Source organism: Crocuta crocuta, unplaced genomic scaffold (genome assembly GCF_008692635.1).
Source record: "Crocuta crocuta isolate KB4526 unplaced genomic scaffold, BGI_CrCroc_1.0 scaffold57, whole genome shotgun sequence".
Classification (NCBI taxonomy): Eukaryota; Metazoa; Chordata; class Mammalia; order Carnivora; family Hyaenidae; genus Crocuta; species Crocuta crocuta.
The window spans coordinates 3,414,256-3,438,174 of NW_027532163.1; the positions used below are offsets into that span (position 1 = coordinate 3,414,256).

General features: G+C 36.8%; 1 protein-coding gene across 6 annotated transcripts in view; it reads right to left on the reverse strand.

Annotated features, from left to right (window-relative positions):
- The window catches only part of RBPJ (recombination signal binding protein for immunoglobulin kappa J region), a 215,382-nt gene that overhangs the window by 61,699 nt on the left and 129,764 nt on the right, over window positions 1–23,919 (reverse strand). For 2 of the 6 annotated variants that reach the window (XM_077776600.1, XM_077776599.1), the window contains exon 2: window positions 3,242–3,425. The exons of the other annotated variants lie outside the window; for them this stretch is intronic. In XM_077776600.1, the coding sequence (XP_077632726.1) occupies window positions 3,242–3,258 (17 nt within the window). In that variant the 5' untranslated portion in view covers window positions 3,259–3,425. The remainder of the gene's footprint in view (window positions 1–3,241; window positions 3,426–23,919) is intronic. 6 annotated transcript variants of the gene reach the window in all.

Here is a 23,919-nt window from a genome sequence, read left to right on the forward strand (position 1 = left end):
AAAAAAAAATTTTTTTTTTCACAGCTCATTAACTATAACCTACCATCAGAGATAAGACTACTGACTGAGCGATAATCCTTTTATAGATATCTGAAGTCTTTTCTGGCTGGGGTCAATTTGGCAATCTAGAGTTGTAAGACTGAGTTTCATACAGTTTCCCAACTGATGTTTACCAGTACTTAGGTCTCTGCAATCTGTCACATATATATACCCCTAAAACAAAAGTTTTACAAAGCCATATTGTGGGATACATTAATGACGTTTGCTATTCTGTTCTTTTCCACTTCATTTAATTAGGGGGAAAAGGCAGTAACTTATTAATTTGACTCCAGAATAGGCTACCATTGGCAGTTTGAAAATCACTGATCTATTAATGATAGATAAATACCAGAATGTATGCCACGGGGCACAATACTAGAGATCACTCTCCTTGGTGAAACATCCTTGATTAATGCCACTCAGAAGCTATTATGTTCTCCTATTCTCCTCTGCTCCTTAGATACTCTCCTATAATAACCTTCACTTCAAATGAAAGGGATGGTAAGGGGATCCTTGAAGGTGATATAGGACATGGCATACCAATACAAGCCAAAGACTAGACTGTATCCTGGTTATTTCTTGGCAAGGCGAAACAAAATAGAACAGCATCTGTGACTATGGTAGGCATACACTTAGTGGGACTAAAACAATCCAATCAACATAAATATAAGTGTGTATATATTTTATTTCAGCATTTTAAAAACTTGAAACAAAATATTCCTTAAATACTCTTTTCTATTGTCCTCTGATATTTTATATAGAGATATCTCTATATAAAATATCTCTCTATCTCTCTCTATAGTTCTCTGATATTTTATTTTCTATTCTAATATGTGTCTTAATGCTGATCCTTGCCCATTAAATCAATTTCTTGACCCACTAATGAATGGGTTGAAACCTGCAATTTGAAAAACACAGCTTTAGAAGATGCACCAATCTACCCGGCAGAATTAGAAGACCAAAAATACATCAACAGTCTCTAGTAACCACCTTCCACTGATGAGAAAAAGCCCAAAGAATTTGAAAGCATCAACCAAATAGTGATTGTTCATTCAGCTCCAGGAAGATTGAGAAAGTGTAAGACTCAAGGTAAGAAAAAAATGTTAATAGCACCCCCCTCCCCAAAACCAAGTTACTGATCTGGCATTTAATTATCATCACCATTGTAATACTACATGGCAATGAGAAAGAATGAAATCTGGCCATGTGTAGCAACATGGATGGACCTTGATGGTGTTATGCTGAGCGAAATAAGTCAGGCAGAGAAGGACAAATACCATATGTTTGCACATATAGGAGGATTAAGAGGAACTTAATGGAGGACCATGGGGGAGAAGAAGGCGAAAAATAGTGGGGGAGAGGGAGGGAGGCAAACCATCAGAGACTCTTGAATGCCGAGAAGAAACTGAGGGATGATGGGGGTGGGGGAGGGAGGAAGGGGGGTGATGGGCATGGAGGAGGGCACTTGTGGGGATGAGCACTGGGTTTATATGGAAACCAACTTGACAAGCTATTAAAAAAAATTATCATCACCATTGTTAGTCTAACAATGGCTTCCTACCCAGCACTGTGTGTATAATTTATTTCGATACACAGATATATAACCTATATATAGATATGTATATGTGCATATACACACATATATACACATATAAAATGCATTAACATAAATTATATAATTATATATACTTATGTTATTGTATTTTTAATATATAAACTTTTTTCCATATCATTTTTACAATATCTGTCAAAATAATAAACTAAGCATTAGATCTGAAACACAGGTCAGTTGGCACTAAAGTCTAAGCTTTTAACCACTAAGTTACAAACTTTTCCAAAGGGTACAGGAGTTCCCAACTCTGGTCTCTGCATCAAGAATCCTCTGTGGAGTTAAAACGATACAAACAGATGCCCAGGTACTACTGTCCAAAAAGAGATTTTTAAAGCTGAAGTAGCAAATATTGTAAAGAAATATATTTTATAAACAATGTATTGAATATCATCTCCAACCCATGTCGAAAAGATCTTTTTGGAGAGTAGATACTACTGAACTGAACGACTGCCTTGGTTAATAAGCAGCCAACTTTACCTCAAAACTTGATGAGATCGCTATCATTATAGGCTAGAATTTAACATAAAGCAGTTTTGTCCTATGTTTAATAACTAAATTCCACTTAGAATTTAACTGCTGACGTGTCAAAAGATCTTAACATAAGGTAGCCCAACTGATAAAAATTACAGACTGCGCTAGTGTATTTCTATTAAATTTACCTATCCATAATTTAAACTGTAACTTTCCCAACATATTTTCCTTCATTACCTAAAAGCTGAAGAATTCTGAACCCACTACAACATTAATAAACTCCACGTTCTTCCTGGGTTTATTCACTTCCACCATCCTTAAGCAAACATTTAGTAGGAAGCACACCATACAAAAGTAGGAGGTTTCCAAGGTTTCAAATAATTAAAAGTGGTTTTGACTACATCAGTCAAATAAAATGTAAGAACACAAAAACCGTAACAATTTTTGATGGATAGGTGGGTAATATGAAGCCTAGAATTACCACTATTAGCAACCACAAATAACAGTGGGACTGCATGCCACAAACACGTGAATGATTAATTGCATATATACATTAGAGAAGCAATAATAATCACTGTTCATAAGAAGTCACTCGTTTTCCTCTCAGGAAAAACTCTTTGTAAACGACAAAAACAAGCACAAACTATAAGTGGTCCAAGTAAGCAATATTTAGTTTAGTCAAATTAAGGCTGTAACTGAAGCGTTTATCCCACTATTTCCTGTTCAGGCCATGAAATGACAGCACTGCAGACAAACTAGTCTATGATGCAGACCATAGAGCTAATTACAGACTAATACATGAATGATACCTAAACTATTTGGTAAAAGAAATCACAGCCCATCACTATTAAAACCCAAGCAAAATATCTATCCCAGTGTCTTCTATAACCATATCCTAGGGTGTGTGGGGGGTGGGGTGGGGGGGAGTCCTTTATCAAGCTTATGATACATGGGTTTTTTTTTTAAACAACAACAAAAAAATACTATCACCATAAATCCATAACCATATCTGTAATCTAAATATTAAAATCTTTTAATATATGTGATAATTAAATATAGAATCATGAGCGTTCATTCTATCCATGACCCTGGGGTCACTGGGAGATTTCTAAAGCATACCTTTTAATCCACGCCATGGTACTTCAAGAACATGTTAAGGTAAGTCACAGCTTGGAACACTTCGATGCACCTCAAAACACCTCAGCCAGTGTATCTGAATCATTCTCCTTTCCTTTTGAGATCATAATGGTTCCGGAAGAACTACAATGCTTCCATTTGAATGATAGTCTCATAATTTCAATGACTTAAAAACAAAAACAAAAAATAAGGACTTAAGTGTTGGTATGTGAAGCCACTGGTGCACTGTTAACTGCTGCCATGACTAAGAGAAACAAAGCTGCTGCTACTACTACGTAACACTGTCATTTTTAATGTGAACCCTCATTATGAAGGAGAAGGAACGCATGCTTAGTAGTTGGGGAGTAACAGCTTTGGCTTTATGGTGATCCATCAAAACCCCACAAAATCTCTTTGCCCCAATTGATTCTTCAGTTTTCAAGGAATGAAAATAACATTAAGACAGGTCTGAACACTTGGTAGGTGCCTCTGATTGACCAACTCTTCTACTCTGTGTTGAATGAGAGCTGGAAATACCCCACACAACCTGTATAAAAGGGAACTCATTAATGAGTACAGCAGAGGGTCCTGTCCCCCCTGATGCTAATATTGCTAACACTTTTTAATTCTACGGAAGTCATCTACGGAAGATGAAAAGAGCTCCAGTTTGTAAAGCTTCCTTTTATTAAGAGTATGCACGTGTCAATGAACAACAGATGGCTCACTATCAAGGGGAACTGCCGCTCTGTGACCAGCAGGCTTCTGTCCCTCTCTCCTCACTCCCACCCACCTTTCTCATATAAAAATACTCAAAACATTTCATTATTAAAATGATACAGGTTTATATTCCACATTTTAAATCTAAGAATTCACTCTACTTTTGCCTCAAGTTTGGCAATCTGTAACAGTTACCAGAAGGAAGACTCCAGCCACACAAAGAAAGCAAAACTAACTGACAATCAATATGCATTAGTCATAAAGCAATTAAAGTTACTTTAGGATGACTGATAAGGAAATTTTAAATAAAAGCAAGCCATAAAAAGGGCTTCCAAAGAAAAACAGTCCCTGGAAGAGGTCTGTTATGCTCTGGGTCTGTGGAACAGCTTATGTGAAGGTAAAAGACAAGAAAGGGAAAAAATGACAAAATTTCCCAGCCAGCACTAAAAAGTCTGTGCTAAGGAGAAAGTGGAACTATTTCCTGCTTGCAAAAGTGGATTCAACTGATGGAAACCTTTCAAAGTCCAATGTCAGAAAATTACATATTTTTGAGATTTATATTTATTGCAGGTTGTGGAGAATGCAGATTATAAAATACAGGTCAAAGCTTCAGAAAGTGGACAGTGGTGGCAGAATTGCACATAGGAAAAGAATGCTACCAGAGTAGGCAGGAAGAAACTAATGAACACAATCAAAGGACCTGGTCCAGTGAAATCACTATACCCACAGTCTTCTTTTTAAACAGATTGTTTTACCACTCAGTGAAACCCCCTGACCCTTCTCACTTCACCTGAAGGCCTCTTAAGGGGTCTATATATGTTACAACTCCCTGGAAGGGCACTCGCATTGCTTCCTACACTCTGCTCCTCCAAATAAATGCACCCTACACACAACTATTAGGTTAATATTCCTGAGGTACAGCTCCTTCCCTGCACATAAAAATTAATGTCAACTACTGGGAAATAAGGCAAAATATAAATACATTAGATAAAAAAGAATAAAAGCCTATGTCTGAAGCACTTACTCATTGTGTCATTTCATTTTTAGAACCTTATTTTACAGAGGAGAAAATGGACATTCTGTGGTCGGATGACTGACCCAAGAAAGCAAGCAGTAAAAGAGCGAGGACTTAAATCTAGATCGAGCTAGAATTTCAGCACTTCTCTGCTACAATACTGTTGCAGAATATTGCTGGGGAAAGGGATGGTCATGAGGCTAACATCTGTTGACATTATGCCAGCATAATGTGCACAGCACCTGCTGCTCTTCCATCCTGGTCTACCACTCCTGACACTGAGGAGCCGCCTCCGTCTACAGCGAGGAGATGGGGCTCAGAGATTATTTAAGCAATCTGCTACATCAACCTATCTTCCAGAATAAGTCAGAAGAAATCAAGTCCAACGCTTATGTTTTTTTTTTCAACCTGGCTGTTATAATAATTTAATTTTACAAAGCCTTCTTCATTCAAAACCCGCTCCACGTTTGTAAATGGGTCTGTAGCTATGGTTTAACACAAGACTATATACACATTTTATCATGTCATTAAGGATTAGAATCATATATATACACACACAAATCAGAAACTCCATTTGATTCCTACAAATGAAATCTAATATTTTCATGAAATTACACACTTAAAGATCTTTTAAAGAGGACTTGGAAGTCACAGTAGTTATCAATATGAATTTTAGATGACCAAAGAAAAATGAGCAATGAAAAGTATTTTCCTTAAGAGGGTACACTGCTAGGGTGCCCGGCTGGCTCAGTCAGTAGAGCATGTGACTCTTGATCGCAGGGTCATGAGTTCAAGCCTCATGTTAAGTGTGGAGCCTACTTGGGGAGGGGGGGAGAGAGGGTACACTGCCACATTTTCCCAAATGGGCCCTGTCTCATAAACTGCTACCACTATTATCCTCATGGAAAGAGAGATTTATTAGCCGAGAGAGGGGAGGCCATTCAGTCAGTTTATCAGTAATTAAAAATACAAACAAAACACCCCCCCCCAAAAGTAGATGGACAGCTCCCTCCAATACTTCAAAACATCATTAAACTAAAAGAGAAACAAAAAGCACCGAGAAAAAAACCCCCAAGTACAGGAAAGGAAACTCCTAAGCAATTTCAAATCTGAATGGAAACCATGCATCCACACTACATTCCAAAACTAACTGCAGAAGTGATCAACACCACTACTCCAGCCACTGTTTGGTAACCAATTAGATAACTCAAAGAAACCATTTTTTACACTGCTGAAATAAAATCTTGCAGAATTACTACATTTTAAGAGTCAAGCTCTAACAATAAAAGAACTTAAAAGGTCTTTTTAAAAATATCTTCATCAATAATAACACTAACCCTTCTGTATTTTACAAGTATTAATACACCAAACAGCAGATTATAATAGGAATGCCCATCAGAAATTCTGATGTGCAACTATATACTTTTTACTGTAAAATTAGTGTTTTTAATTTATTTTTTTTAACTTTTTTTAATGTTTATTTATTTATGAGACAGAGAGAGACAGAGACAGAGTGCGAGCAGGGGAGGGGCAGAGAGAGAGGGAGACACAGAATCTGAAGCAGGCTCCAGGCTCTGAGGGGTCTGTCGGCACAGAGCCCGACGCAGGGCTTGAACCCATGAACCATGAGATTGTGACCTGAGCCAAAGTCAAACGCTTAACCGACTGAGCTACCCAGGTGCCCCAAAATTAGTGTGTTTTAATTAAAAACTCTATGCAACTGTCTACAAAATATTTCACACTTATAAGAGAGACAAATATATTTCCACGCCAGTTGCGAGAGCCTCCTTCACCATGCTATGTCCAATAGGGAAGTTGTTGTCTTTATCTTTTTGAATCCATTATCTACCAAGGACCTGGAACAAACTAGGCACTAATAACCTAAGTATGTGAAAATGTCATATATGACATTTTGGATACATGATTAACAACAAAACAAAGAATGTTCCTGATGGAGGGGATGTCTGATATGCTCTAAAACATAGTAGGTATACAAGCATTTGAGTAAATGAAAGAAAATATTTGGGAAGGGCTTATACATACTGCAATGACAATATTAAGGACAACAGAGACTTTAAAAGATGATAGTCTGACAGAGGACACCATTTATGACTACTGAATTTTGTTTTGTTTGCAACTACTGAATACAATGCTTATGAAGGTATATTAGCACTACTGCTAAAGCATAAACTTCAAAAACTTAGAAACAGATGCCAGTACCTTCAAATATTTAGGCTTTTATAAACAGCTTCACATAGTAATCTGAAATGACAATAATGAACACATTCTGATGTTTACTGCAATATTACTTCCTAAGAAAGGAATGCGAATTCCTTTCCAACAACACAGCAATAGTTAAATTATGGCATATCCACACAATGGAAATAACAGTTGATAATACTGAAATTTATAACATGGTAATAGGCTAATTATGTATGGTTACTTAATTATATATGGTGTTTTTCCACATTATATATGTTTTATATATTTATATATTATAACAAATGTAGAAAATTATAAATACAACATTTATAAATATCTAAATATCAAGAACCATTTCAGACGTACCTCTGGCACTTATCACAGTGTCAGAGAGGCATCTTCACACACAGGTGACAAGAAAGCCTGGTGGTCAGAAGAGTCGGCTCTGAAGAAAAGACAGCATGGGTCTGAATCTGAACCCCAGATCCACAACTTACAGGCTATGCAACTTCAAGCAAGTTAATCACTAGGCACCTGAGCTTTTCCTTTTGAAAAATTGGGATGAAAATACCAGTTGTATAATTGAAGGAAAAAAAGGTAATATGTGGAAAAAAAGCGCTTTCAAATGGTATCTGGCACATAGCACTGCCTAATTGAATAGGAGACAGGATGATAAAGAGAAGCAGTGGATTCTCAAATACCTGAGTAAATGAATGGATACTATCTTTAAAATACAGATAGAAATGCTAAGAGCATACATAAATATGAAATAAGAGTTTTCCAAACTTTGCTTACCATCACCAAAAGTAGGTTTTTATACATACTCAGGAAGATTAACCTGATACACACTCAGGTAGATTATCGTATCCTATTCTGTCATGATTTAATTTAAATGCTAGTTGTAACCCAATAAATCAATTTCATGACAACTAGAAGGTCACTTTCTAAATCACAGACTCTTAATTCTCCTTTATTTTTGTCCTTCAACTTTATGTTTCTAAATAAGGGGCAAGAAAATTTACCCATTAAATCAAGAATCTAAGGTCAGAAAATACTCCAAAAAAAGTCTTTAATCTGTCACATATTTTGTTTACTTCTTTTTTTAAATTCTATTCTTTACTCTTAAATGACCAGAAATTCTCAACAGAAAAATTTAAAAGATCATTAAAAGGTGATACAGAAATTTGCCAGCTTTTAACATACCTAGGTAGACTCCTGAAGAAATTAAGTTTGGGCAAGAAAAGAACACAAAATTAAGGAAAGTGTGAAAGAATACAGGTGTCTGGGTTTGGTGTTTAGCTGGGCAACTGCATTCCCGCAGGGTCTTTTCCTGCTCCACCCTCTTGCCTTCTCCTACCCATACAAATCATGTGTGTTCTAGCCACAGTGGGACTTACAGATTTCTCAGAACACATCACGGTGTTTCAGATCTCTGGACCTCTGCACATGATCCCCAAAGTGCAAGGGCAGTACGTAAAATAGACTTTAACATCACATGACAATGTAAGAATAAAGGAGAGTCTGGATGGCTCAGAGTGTTCAGCGTTCCAACTCTTGATTTCAGCTCAGGTCATGATCTCAGGATTATGAGATCGAGCCCCACATTGGGCTCTGTGCTGATAGTGTGGAGCCTGCTTGGGATTCTCTTTCCCTCTTTCTCTGCCCCTCCCTGACTCGTGTGTTCTAAATAAATAAACATTAAAAAAAAAAAAAAAAGAATAAAGGAGAGAGAAAAAAGAAATGTGAGACCAGAAATGAAAAACAAGTTTTTTAAATGTTTTCGGTACCTACAACATATGACATACTGAGCCAAGTTGGTATTTTTACATAAATGGAATTGATGAAGCTAAGTCTTTTAAATTACGCAATATAATTTACAGGATGTGTTCTATCGACACTTGAATTTTAAACAGTTTCTGTCAACCAACTCTTGGAAACAATCGTGTTACATAATGACAGAAAATTAACCACTGCTATTATCAAAAGTATGAAAACCACACATTCTAGGAATTTCAACTGTAGTTTTTGCCAATGCTAATGACAATTTTAAACCTAAAGTTAAACCTTACTTTGAATAATTTTCAAAGAATCTCTCCAAGAATCATAAACTATTCTGATTCCCATCCTGATAATAAAATTGTAATTCCTTTTCCAATTAGGGATAAGGGGACATCAGAACCTATAGCTAGGTGGCTAAACTCAGGATCAACAAGGCTCAATAACTAAAAGACATTGTCATATAGCAATTTTGGAAAATGGACTATTCAACTAATTTTACTTTTGAGGAACTCCCAACTGGGAAAACTTTTTTCCTAAAATGTATATCCTAATAATCTTCAGTAACATAGATAAAAACTTCCATCAAAGTGCCTGAGGCTGCTGCTACTCTTATAATAGTAAACACTCAGGGTTCAACCACAATATGCCTCCATATTTTTGCTAGAATTCTAGATGACACAGTACACACACACACACACACACACACACACACACAACCTCTATCCTTTTTCAAATGGATTGGTGTTAGCAAATTGTTACCTGTCCCCAAGACCAAAGCTGGGTGGGGGAGATGGAGAGGGACATGAAAAAATAATAGTTCGAAAGTGCTGAGTAAAGGATGCTAGGAAAGCAAAAGTAGTGGTGGTAGTAGTAAAGTAAATCAGCTCATAAACACAATGATACACTTACTCAGAACAAGCAAATCAACAGAAGCTTCCTTCCATTCTAGGACTTGGGAGGAAACTAAGTAAGAAGTGCTAAAGAGCCTGAATCAAATTTACCTCTACTTTCTTTGTACTTTTTATGTATATTTATAAAAGTGTTTATGGGTGTACTGAGTTTCTATTATCTCCTTCAGCTGAGTTGCTTAGGTCTCTTTTTGTTTATAATAAAATGCAAATTTTGGTAACTTGAAAAGAGCACATTGTCATGAGTGATACAAGAACGTGTAATCAAGTTCTGCATGTCGAGTCAGAAGTCACAGATTGGACACTGAACATGTACTGTCTCACCAATCACAATCTCTCTGTGGTTAATACCAGCACAAAACTGCAGTAGTTACATATGAAAGCATCTAAAAAACACTGCCTGCCTGAGGAGACATAAACATTTACTGACTTTGGAAGCACAATTTGGGAATCAGTTACAATGTCTGCCAATGCCACAATTCTAGAATCAAAATAAAACACTTTCCTAGTAATGTTTTAATTTAATGTTCAAGAAGTACTTATGATTTAAGTTTGAAAAAATTTTCACACTTAATGTTTATTCCAATTATGCAGACGATGATCCAGTCTGTGGCTCTAATTCATTCCTTCAAGCATTCTCTCTTTTCTCTTGACAAACTCATTAGATCAACAACTTTTTGAACTACAACGTGGCAGCCCTTTCTAAGCACTAAGGATACTTCAGTACACAAATCACACCAAAATCCTTGGTAGCACAGAGTTAACACTGTAATTAAGAATTCCGTATGGTGGTAAATGCTATGGAGAGAAAGAGAAGGAAAGGACAAGGAATACAGGATACGGGGTGCAATTTTAAATAAACCCTCACTAAGGTCGTGTTTGAGCAAAGACCTGAAGGAGGTGATGAAAGTGGCAGGTCCAGGGACCCTGATGCAGGAGACCAGGGTGGCTAGAACGCAGAGACTGCAGGACCATAGATCTGAGGAGACGCTGTGTGAGTGTGAGTGGGTGGGGTGTGCATGCACACGTTCTTGGGGCTACCATGGGTCACAAAGACCTCAGCTTTTTATTCTAAATTCTGAGTCGAGGATGATTAAGATCTAAGCCAAGGAAGATCAGCATAAGCCTGGCTAGTGAGCAGAGAATCTAGATGGTAAGACTTAACGGTAGAAGAAGCAGAGACAAATTAGGCAGAAACTAGAACTATGTAGGTAAAGACCACGGAGCCTGACACCAGGGTGGAAGTGGCGGAAATGTCACACATGACAGAAACTATGGGCATACTTTACAACTTTTTAGAGAGAAAGAGAGAATGCATCCATGTGTGTGCAGGAAGAGGGGCAGGGGGATGGGGAGGGAGGGAGGGTGTGTGTGGGGGGGAGAGAGAGAGAGAGAGAGAGAGAATATCTTAAGCAGGCTCCACACAGGGCTTGATCTCATGATCCTGTGATCCTGGCCTGAGGCTCATCAACCAACTGAGCCACCCAGGTACCCCTGGGCGTATTTTAAAGACAAAACTAACAACATCGGCTGACACACTGCATGGTGGAGTTGGAGGAAAAAAGGAAGAGGCAATGGCAACTCCAAGGTCTCTTCTAGCCTAAAAAACCCAAAGGATGAAGTTACCATGAGGGAGGTTTCAGCAGTCTTGATTTGGACATACATAAATTGGATATGCTCAGATATTCTAATAGAGTTTATTACAGTTTATCAGAACTTTCTGCCAAGGGTAGGAGATGTGACACGTCAAGTTAGTTCTTTCTTGCAGTTGGATTTAAAAAAAAAAAAAACTGATGAGGTAAGAGTATTCTTTATTAGACAAGTGTTCTGATAATCTTAGTATTTTAATTACGCATCCTGTGCCATCTGCAAATGTCGGTATTAAATAAAAGATGTGGTTAAGAATATTTAAGAAAATGTCTAATAACAGACTAATTTAAGGGAGATAATCCATAGTTAAACACTGTAGAGGTCAAACAATAAAGGTAACTTCAGCTAAGAACAGCAACCTATTACCTGATGCTCTCCAGCTACTAACGTGCCTCAAACCACAGATGAGAAATAAATAAGTTTAATGGACCACTTTACAGAGTGCTTTCTAAATGTTAAGCATCTCATTTAAATTACCAATTACCTTCCATTAGCTTACCTTTTACAGTGAAACTGAAGGAAATTATTAAAACTAAGGAGCTGTCCTCTAACTTTAGCCATCATAGGAAGAACTAGCTTAAGTCTTCAGAGATTCTTTTTAATCTGTTGTTTTAATTTTCCATTTACCATCTTCATCTATATTTTGTATTCCCTTCATGCTTTTCAATTTTACAATGCCAAATGTTTTCCAAGTCTGACATAGAACAGTATGTGTGGGTATATGTTTTGATAGAAAAGGAACATCAAGGAAAAACATATGTGAATGAGTTCCAAAACAACTCGTTTTCCTAAAATGGAACTGCATTGAAATGTATTAATGAAAGTTGTAATTCAGATGGCGGGCCTATAATTACAACTCTGCCAGAGAGCACTGGACTACAGAGAACAAGGAAAGTGAATATATGTTTTCTAGAGAGCAGTGAATAAAAAGAACAAGGAATCTCCCTCATACACTTATTCTCACCTCTCTGTGCTCATTGTAATTTCAATTAGAAGATTATTATGACAGAATAATCAAGATTCTGGAGACATTTTCACAATTAGCAGGTAACACCTTCCTGATGGCAACTCATTCACCTCTAGTCTATGAAACCTGTATCACTTAGGTCATTTCATCAGATGCAGGAACTATTTTATTTCATCTACCTAATAATTCAAACTTCTTTCAAATATAGCTCTTCAGTTAAGCAGGCTATAACATCTATCACAACACCTTCTCTCTGTTTTGGGCACTTCAAAGTGTACAAAATTTTGTACATACTGCCTAATCCTCACAATATTCCAATAACGATACTAAAAGCCTGAGGTCCTCGAAAGCCAGTTTATGCTATACCGTGGATCATCACGGCATCTAACCACTGGTAGGATCAACATTTTGGGTCATTTTTTCAGTAGCCATGATATGTGCGAGTTGTACAAAGTGAGATCTTTTGTAATCATCCTAGTGGCAACAAACACTATCTTCTAATAGTGGATCTACACAAGAGTACCATGGTTGTACAGTTTTATCAAATTCAATTTTACTGTATTCACACTCTAATAAAACAAATAAGACCTCCCCCCTCCCCCCAAAAAACCCAACAAAAACAACCCAAGTGTCCACTGGCAGATGGATAGATTTTTTAAATGTACATGCACACAGTGGAATACTATTTTGCCATAAAAAGGAAAGAAATTCTGACGCATGCTATAAAATGGATGCTAAAAGACATTATCCTAAGTGAAATAAACCAGTCACAGAAGTACAAATACTGTATGACTCTACTTATAGGAGGGACCTGAAGCAGTCAAATTCATAGAGACAAAAAAGCTGAATCATGATTATGAATTTACTTACCCGGGCTCAGGGTAGGGTGGAATGGACACTTAAATGTTTAATGGGTTCAATTTGGGAAGATGAAAGCTCTGGAGATAGACGGTGGCTATACAACAGTATGAATGTACTTCATAACAGTGAACTATACATTTAAGAATGGTTAAAATCTCAAATTTTAGGTTTTGTAAATTTTATGTATATTTTACAATTAAAAAGACTGAACACACCTTACAGAAATGTATCAGTGGATAGTAACTTATCTTATTCCTTATATTTTAATAAAAATTTCCCTTATTTTCTCAAACCCAGGTTTTTCCCAAACCGATTTCTCTATTTTTGTTATCTTCATAAAAGGTGCCACCTATGCACTCAGAGAGCTACAACATTCAATCTTTTACCTTCTCATCCTAAGCCACTAATACTTAACACACTGATTTTAAATCTGTACCACTGCTTGAATCTGATTTCTTCCTCTCATTTCTAATGCTGCAGTCTTCATTATAGCATATGATCACTGTAACAGCCTCATAGCCAATCTTCCATCTGTAAAACCTAGACTTCACAGTTCCCGCTCTTAAAATACAGCTCATATGAAAACCTTTTGAAAGGCTTCCATTGTCTACTCAAGTTTAAAGTTCTGAAAATGCTTTGTTGGGGCGCCTGGGTGGTTCAATCGGTTAAGCGTCCGACTTCAGCTCAGGTCAGGATCTCGCGGTTTGTGAGTTCCAGCCCTGCGTTGGGGCTCTGTGCTGACAGCTCAGAGCCTGAAGCCTCCTTCAGATTCTGTCTCCTCTCTCTGCCCGTCCCATGCTCATGCTGTTTCTCTGGCTCTCAATAATAAATAAAAACATTAAAAAAATTTTTTTTAAATAAAAAATACTGTTATTTGGTCCAGCCCGCCTTTCCGGACTCATCTTCCACAAGCCCTTATTTCCTATATTCTACATCAGATTCTCTACTCCGTTTCCTCACCATACCCACTAGGCTCTCCTGCCTCCCTGCTTTTACTCATGCTTCTTTCTCTTTGCAGAATCCCCTTTGTTTCCATTCCCATTGAAATTTATTCACCAACTTTCATATACGGCTATATATATGGGTGTAAGTAATATAAGCTTTTGGAGAACAATTTGGCAGCATCTATCAAAACTATAAATGTGTATGTATCCTTGCAATTCCAATTGTAAGTATGTCCTACAAAAATATCCATGCATATGTGCCACACAAAGATATTTACTACAGTGTTGTTCCTCAAAGAGAAATCTAGTTGTACACCAAACGGGAAGTGGCTAAATAAATTCCATTACACCTATACTGTGGATATGGACTACCACAGTTTTAAAAAAGGAGTGAAGTAATCCTAAATACATGGCCAAAAACTCAAGAATTACCATTACATTTTAAAAATAAACATAAGATATGACTATGAGTCCATCTGCCCGTAAGAAAACCAAAACTATATGTGTGTACAGTAAACGTGTTAAGTACACACAAAATTGTCTGGAATATATCCCAAATTTTTAACAGTGGTTACCTCCGAGGAAGGGAGCAGAAGTGGAGACTTCTAAACCATCATAGTAATGGTATAGGAATATATTCTTGTATTAACTGTGTAACATTGCAGTAGGTTACAAACAGGAAGAGCCTACAGACAGGTCAGACAGACTCTCCTGATCTCTCTGGCCTGATTTAGTTCCTACTCTACTTAGGAATGATACTGAACCTAACTGAGTGGCAGTGGCCATATGGAAAAGCACAGGCAGCCTATCTTGGCACAGATTTGCCTTGGCACTCACACTGGTCAGTACTACACTCAGGTTCAGCTATAGCAGAGCTGAGAAAACAGCATTCTCACTAGGCCACTACTCAGGCTGACCTTTCACCTGACTTTCTATTTTCTTCCATTCAAAGGAATGTGTGTAAACACTGGCACTCCTGGCTTTTGAATCTTTATCTGTCTCCAAAGAGAATCACATCCCTACTGGGAAGGGCAGAGGACAGAGTCAGTACATACATATTCCTGAACAAAATCTCCTGCCTCCAGATTCCCAAAACTCATCCTCCTCTAGCATAATTTAGAAGTTTAAAAAGAGGAGAACGAAGAAATCCTTCCTGAAGCTTTGCTAAAACCCCCAGTCTGAATGAATTTCTTTTCCTGTACCTCCAGGTTCCTTGTGAAACGTGTCTATTATAGGAGCAAAGTATTCTCCTTGCACCCTACAGTCATGAGCAATGATAGATTCTGCACTACAGCCCAAACTACTGAGGACTAAACTTTCTTAACTCATCTTTTACAAAACTTAGGGTGTTCAAAATTCTTGCCTTCTACCAGGTTTTCAAGAAATGACCGTGACTAAAATTTGTTGAAAATATTTCACTGCATGATACCAAACAGTTCACAGATGGGATATTTTTAACTTCAGAAATAAAAATGTCAATAGGCAATATCAATTCAAAAGAGACTCAATGATAAGTTTTAAATGGAGTTCTATTCCAACTCTATATTGGAAGAGAATATAATCCTCAAAAACCACTACATGTCATAGGCAAAAATATAAAACTTTCAATGGCATTTAAATGGAAAAAAGGTTTGTCCCTATTGTAAGCTAAGCGGAAAACTCTGTTTGTAACCCCTTCACATCATAGGAGCCTAAATATAATCACAGCTTCTGCATACTCTGACCATTTCATCAGTTTCCTAGGCAAATCTTTGCCAAAAAATGAAAATACAAATCTCATTTACTATATTTTATACATTTCCTTTCCTTGTGACCCACATTTGATGATAAAAACATAATCTGTGTCTTCTTGTATTTTAATAAATAAAACTGATAAAAATGTAAAAATTATTGAAAATGTTAAAACTTGCTGAAAATACTCCTTGGTAGTGGTATATGTTATATCATATATATATGACATATATGTATGTCTGAATAATATTCTGAATTATATCAGCGAACATTTATTAGTAAACTTAGTGTGTAAAAAAGATTGTCTTGTATTATCTCATTCACTTACTACCAACTCTATAGGTAGTATAACAATTCTATTTTATAAATACAGAAATTGAGGCTTAAAGAAATCAAGTAACTTGCAGAAAGTGACATTTAAATGGCAGAGCCAGAATTCAAAGCTTGGTCTGATTCCAAAACTAATACTCACCTGCCATTCACTCTATGCAATTTTATAAATCCAATCAAACAAATATAGTCTGTTCTGCTACAATGTATCTTCCTTTGCTGTGAATTACTTCTGAGGCTGGTATCAAAGGAAGTCATATTGGCATAACATGATTTTTCCTAGCACATTAATGTTTTAAGGCAACTGGAACAAGCTTTTTCACAATTAGAGACAAAACCTTAGTGAAAAATGAGTATTTTAAGAAAAAAACCTCGAAAATCTAAAAGAGTACTTTTCTTTCTTATAAATAGTGTTTGATTTAGCAGTTTCAAGAATTGTTACTCTTTCTGCTAAATTAACCTATTTAGCAAAGCTGCCGGTGCAGATGAAGAAGCTGCAAAAAATAAATAAATAAATAAATAAATAAATAAATAAATAAAAGCCCACCTGTGTTCAAACAACGGATTGATGAAGAAGGCTACACACCTTGCATTCGATTTGTAATTTTAATGAAGAGTCTCTTGGAAGCAATGCCCTTCCAGAACCTACAACCCCTACAACAGGGAGGAGGCTAGAGCTCAGGGTTTAAGACTCCAAAGATTGGTGGTAATACAAGGTACACAAATGCTAGTCTTTTCTTTTATATTAGAATTCCTACTGGTTTTAGTTAGCACTCACGAGCAGAGTTCCATGGATTTTTAGTAGTCTGCCCCATCCATCCATTTTGCCCCAAAAAGCTTTATTACTTTCATTGCATGATTTTGCAGTCCTCAAGGTTTGTCAAAATATATAGGGCATCATGGCAGAAACTCCTGTATGCACTGGACAAAACAATTCCTATGAACCTTCTGCATATATGAATTTACTAAAATGCCACGGAGAGTTATTTTTTGGTTTTGGCTTTTAAATGCTGTAAGGTCAACTCCAATCCTACAGACAAAATGGATGTGTTAAAATTGCTACGTTAGGACAAAAATGAAGAAATACAGATTAATGCTACTTTGAATTTAAAACAATTTAAATGACTTTTTATTGATCTTCAATCAAAGATAAGCAGTATCAGTATCATAAACAATATCAACTCATTGTGACCCCGAAATAGACATGCAATAAATACACACACACACACACACACACACACACACACACACTTCACTTCTTAACTAGAAGCTGTTATTATAGTGTCCCTACTGAACAATCCATGGTATGACCTAAGATAGCAGGTTCCATCTAGCATATACATAATTCCAAACATATAAACATACCATCAAACCAGAAAGCTCATAGAAAAAGATAAAAGTCTGTATAGAAAAGAGGCTATATAAAGAAGTTACTTTGAGAAACACAGTTGCCTTGTATCAATTGTTTATAACATAGAGCATTCTCAAAAAATAAATAAAAAATAAAAAATTTCAAGTGATGCCTGGAGACCTAAGTATGTGGTTAAACGGGTTCTGGTACCAATTCCAACATGGGGAGGGTATTTCCCACACCAACAAACAATTCTCTAGTTACCAGCAGGATGTCCTACAATTCAGCTCAATTCTGACACTACCTGGAGACAGATCCTCCAAGTGAAGAGTTCAGTCCTAACTCCCCCACCCGCACTTCAGATGCTAGTTGCAAGCCAAGTTTATTACCTGTGCTTCTGACAGACCAGCTATAGATTGGAGTTTCCAAGGATCTTCTTGGGTTTGATTAATTTGCAAGTTCAGCTCACAGAACTGAGGGAAACATTTTACTTACTAGATTTCCAGTTTATTATATGAGGGTATAACTAAGGAGATGCCCAGTGGAAGAGATGCACAGGGCAAGGTATGGAGAAAGGCACAGGGCTTCCATGCCCTTTCTGGGCATACACTCCTCTCCCAAGTAAACAACTCCAAGTGTTCGCCAACCTGGAAGTTCTCTGAACCCTGTCCTTTTGGGTTTTAGTGGAAGCTTTATTACAAAATCATGATTTATTAAATCACTGTCCTTTGGTAATTGGTTCAACCTACAGAGGTGGTGGGGAGGGGTGGGAAATGAAAGTTCCATCTCTCTAATCACGAGGTTGGCTCCCCTCGCAACCAGCCCCCATCCTAAGGGGCTTTCCAAAAGTCCTATCATTAACATAAGAAGAGAAACCCTTATTACTCCACATCTCTTAGGAAATCCCAAGGGTTTTAGCAGCTGTGAACTGTGTACTGTGGATGAAGACCTATATGAAAAAGACAGTGTGGTCATCTGAATGACAAATACATATTTCTTATAAATCACAATATCCCTGTGGTCAAATATTTGTCTTTTTCCCACTGATCTTAACATTAGGCCTTCACACTGTCCTATTTCCCTATTTCTGTCTGAATAGTCTTAGTATTTGTTTTTCCTATGTCAGAAATTATATATTAATCTGTATAATGGCACTATATTTTTGTTAAATCAACAGCATTAGGAGAAAAGCTATGCACCTTAATACAGCAAAAATTTTCAAGTAATTAGTTAGGTAATCCAAAATTAATGTATAAAACATAAGAACTCCTATAAAGTTCCTCTCCTTTATAATTACATTTGGCTCAGGCAAATAAATTTGTTCATCTTCCTTAACTATCAATTTAGAGTAAAAAATATATCTTACCAAAAGGTGGCCTGACATTTCTTATTCTGTCATCATGCAAATCCAGATGCCACACTCTTTCACTAAAACTATCTTTTAGTATGATTTTTTTTTTTAAGTAGACTCGAACTCAGGACCCCAAGATCAGGAGTCACAAGCTCAGGGTGCCTGGGTAGCATCGTGCTGCTGTCAGCACAGAATTCACTTCGGATCCTCTCTTCCCCACCCCCCTCTACCCCTTCCCCTACTTATATGCACTCTCACTCTCCCTCTCTCTCAAAAATAAATTTTTAAAAAAATTTAATTACATAGTATGAGAAATCTGCCATATAGTTGGTAGTATAGATGCCTCAGTTTAGTCTTTGCTGACTTTTTAACGAAATGCAAAAATTTTAAAAATGTATCTATGTGAAATATTCTCAACTGCAAATATTTACTGAGTGTCTTTTACATAACAAGCACTCTTCCAGGTGAAAGTGATAGAGCATTGAACAAAAAGACAAGGTATCCTCAGGAGGAAGCTTTTTTGAGTTCTTTAATAAAAGCATTTTACAAAAAAATCAGTGAGAGCATTATCTGCTATGAATGTAGCTGCTTTAACCATCATAAAAGATTCCTGTAAAAAGCTTACTGAAATCCTATCACACAAGAACTCATTTTATCTTTCATTAGCAAGCGATGAAAAGGATGACAGAAAGGCACAAAGTACTACCAGATGCTATGGATGTGGCTAGTTTTATAAAACACTGTATCTTCATGAGATAAGGAGTAACCATGAAAATCTCTTGTACCACATAGAGGTTTGCCCTTTATCTAGTGACAAAGCACTTAAAATGGTTGTGAATCTTGACAGTTACTCGTTTTTCTTACACAAAAGTGTCCCAAAATTGATTACTTTTCCTGTGAAGACAAGCAGCTTCCTGTACATTGCTATCTAGAGGTTATTTTTGTAAAATTAAAAAGACTTAGGGTAAACAATGGCTTTTCAGCTAAGAAAAATCACTGGATTTGTATAGAAATAAAATGAACTTGAATCTAGCCATTTGAATGACTCACAAAAAATTAACCAAGACTTTAAAAAAAGGGTTTTCCCCACTCTATTAAAGTATCTTTAAAACTCTGCTTCATTTTTATCACAATCACAAAAAATTTTATCACAATATTTTTCAACATTTCAAATTTCTGCACATATTTTGATGTGTTTATTAAAATATAACAGTTCACTGTAATTGATTAATATATCATCATATATACTGTGGTACATGTTAACTTTCTATGGATACAGGTGAGGGGTCAGAAGTCTATAAACTATGGCACAGTACAAACCAAACCACTGCATGTGTCACACAGTTTTTGCAGTACATGGATAAAGACCCCAAGACATGCAACCTTCTTTGGCTTCACAGGAAATTAACTAAATCCACCACTTCAGTTAATCAGAGAGACACCAAGCAAAAAATATTTAAAAACCAAGCATTAACACCACTCCTTCAGGAGAAAAATAAAGAATCTCAATCTTAAAATGAGATAGTCCACGTGAAAAGACTGAGAAGTTAACCGAATCGAATTCACAAATGTTCTCACAGTCACAGCATTACTGAATGTGTGTCCACCTCCCCAACAAAACCCCTTGTAAAAAGCACCAACAGAGTTTTTAACCAAAGTTTCATCCCCTTCCCTTTCTGTGCTCTTTCTAATCATCATGTAAACAAGTCAAGCGTATTTCACTTTACACTTAGCCAAAAGGCCGAGAAGCAAGCCTGTTTCACTTTAAAAATCTCCATCACAACACACATAGCTCCACTCCCACCAAGTTCACAGCCATGGCTCGATAGAGTTGTCTCCACGTCTTCACCCATGACAAACCACATTACAGTTTCCACCACTTCACTGAAACTGTTTGGCCAAGGTCTTCGAAGTCTTAACCCTGATGCACATTTGGATTTATAGCATTTGTCCTCTTTCCGACATCTGACACAACTGACTCGTTTCCCTCCTTCTAAAAGTACTCTTCATTTTTGTGACACTACTCTGTCCAGGTTTTTGTCCTACCTCTTTTGTTAATAGTTACTTTTCACTGGTTTCCACATCTCTACCGATTCCTTAAACGTGGCTGCTCACCAGCAGTTCGTCCCTGCTTAACTCCAACTCTGCCAAGGGAGGTTTTGCCCACTCCCAAGGTTATAATTACCATCTAACAGTCTTCAGGTATGTATTTCCAACCTTGACCTCTCTCCTGAGCTCCAGGAACCACAGACAGAACACATACACATAACTGGCCACCAGATGTCTTCATCTAGCTCTCTTACAAGGGCCTCAAATTCAACACACTCAAACCCAGAAACTTCTTTCTCCCCACCCCCCACCACTAACTCAACTCCTCTACTCTGCCATGTATCTCCATGCCATCTTATCTCAACAAATGGCACCACCACCCTGCCCCTGACAAGAGTAAAGCATCAGAACTTTTTTCCTTGACAAATTTTTGGTAGCTAAAAGTTGAGATCTATCTACCATAACTCTATTTACTCTTACTACTTGCCCTGACCAGTTATATTAAAGATGGAAAGCCCAGCCCTATCTTTCTAAAAGGCAACCTGTCCTCACATATCTCCAAAATGTCACTGGCTTTCAGATGTCATTAAGAAATGACTTCAAAACAAACATTTATTGCTATTGAGTAAATATAGCCTACAAATGCAAAGTTCTTAGAATCATAACTGACTGTGGTTTTGAAATTTCAGGAGCATAAGTATACATGCAAATTTCCAATACACGTGTGCACATGTTTTCAAATTTCCAAAAGAAAACAGACATGTTAAAAAGAGGTAAGATAATCCTATTAGTAACAAGTAAAATCGCCACAAAAGCCTCACATTAGAGCTGCAAAAAGATGTGATTTTGTAATTGTAAGCCCCTGCATCATTGTATTCTCGGGAAATCTTCCTCGTACACAATGGAAACCTATCCTTAATCCTAACACAAATTACCAATGCCTCAAAGCACTGGATGGGCTGATCGTCTGACTAGACAGAAATGAAAACAGCACACTGATGTCAGAGCTAATGGAAGTCAAAAAGTGGAAGAGGCAGCTACTGAGCCCCTGACAGGGCATTACAAGCCACTACTGATTGCTCCAACACGAACAGATTACCTTCCCCAGGAGCATGGGAACTATATACACTTCCAACTTTAACAAGTTCTCAAATTCACTAAGTCACTTTATCATCTACATCATATTCTATTACCAGGTGTGATCTTTCAAAAGGTGTGATTAGGATATCATCCAACATAAACATGAACCTCAGTAGGCAGTGTTGGGGACTAGTACTAGGAAAGCCATCTGTTCGACAGAAAGAGTATTTCTACTTCCCCAGTGATTACAGCTATCAATGACAACTGTGAAATCCCAAGAGAAGACATTTTAACTGCCTTAAAACTAATTATTCATATAAACTGGCCAAGAAATTAAATGTTACACAAAGGGCTCTCTAACCCTCTAATATGTTTGGGCTAATTATTCCACTGTTAGTCTACATCTGCTCTGCTAAAACTTGGTTATGAATCAGAGGTAACTCACTAAGAATGTTTTCATATCTAAAAGTGACTACAGATAATAACTACAATTCACAAAAATTGTTATTTTTTTTAACATGCATAAAATTCTCTTGAAAACATGTCCCACACAATAATGGAAGAGATTACTATCAAAGTTTAAAATGTATTACTAGGAGTAACGAGCCTAAATTTAACAAAAATGTTAATTTTAACAATATGTTTTTTTCCTATCTTCAATACTCAGTAATTTATAACCAAGAAGCATGTTAAATACTGTCTATAAAAACAAAAGTTATCTGGGGTGCGTGGGTAGCTCAGTCAGTTAAGCATCCATCTTTGGCTCAGCACATGACCTCAAGTTTCGTGGGTTAGAGCCCCGCGTAGGGCTCTGTACTGACAGTGCAGAGCCTGTTCAGATTCTCCTGTCTCTCCGCTCTCTCCCCCTCCCTCACTGGTGTGCGCACTCACGTGTTCTCTCTTGCTCCTGCTCATGCTCGCTCTCGCTCTCTCTCTCTCTCTCAAAAATAAACATTTTTTAAAAAGTAAAGTCAATCTATTATGATGATTTAAATATATAAATACAAACATCTGCAATTCTATGTTCTAAGATATTCAGAAATGCTGGCCATAATCCCGTATATACAGCGGTGGGGTTTTTTGGCCACAGATCCTCATTTGTTCCAACTATTACTTTTCGACCCTTCCTTTAAAAAAAAAAAAAAAACCAAACATTTTCTAGAATTCTTTTGACAAATATATCTTCTAGATATTTTGATAGAAAAAAAACCACAGCTCCTTTTTATTTCTTGTAGCTCAGCTCTAGATGTGATATATAATATCTTGGAGTAAAACTACTGTTAGTAACTTAGAGTTAACTATTTGAACCTGTTCAATAACATGTTAAAACAATATTTTTTTATTTATTTCATTTTTGAAATAAAAATGAATAGATGCACTGTGCCTAAAACTACTGACATGCATGAGCTAATCATACCAAATAGAAAACACTTAGTTCCAAACAACCTAACACTTAATAGTTCTAGACCATGGACACAGGTTAAGTATCATTCACAAGCGCTATTATACACAGTAGTTGCTGAGAGGAAAAATATTTGATAACAGAAACTATGTCCATACAATATCTTAATATTACAATTTGCCTTTACCTATATTCAAATTATACATATAGACAAAGAATCAAAGAGGTCAAGCAAAATATTCCCAATTCCTTCAGTCATAAGAAAGAGCAGTAGCAGAAATGACTGCTCCAAAGATTAGCAGAACAGAAACACTTTCTCAGTTTGTACTATCCTAACTCACAAA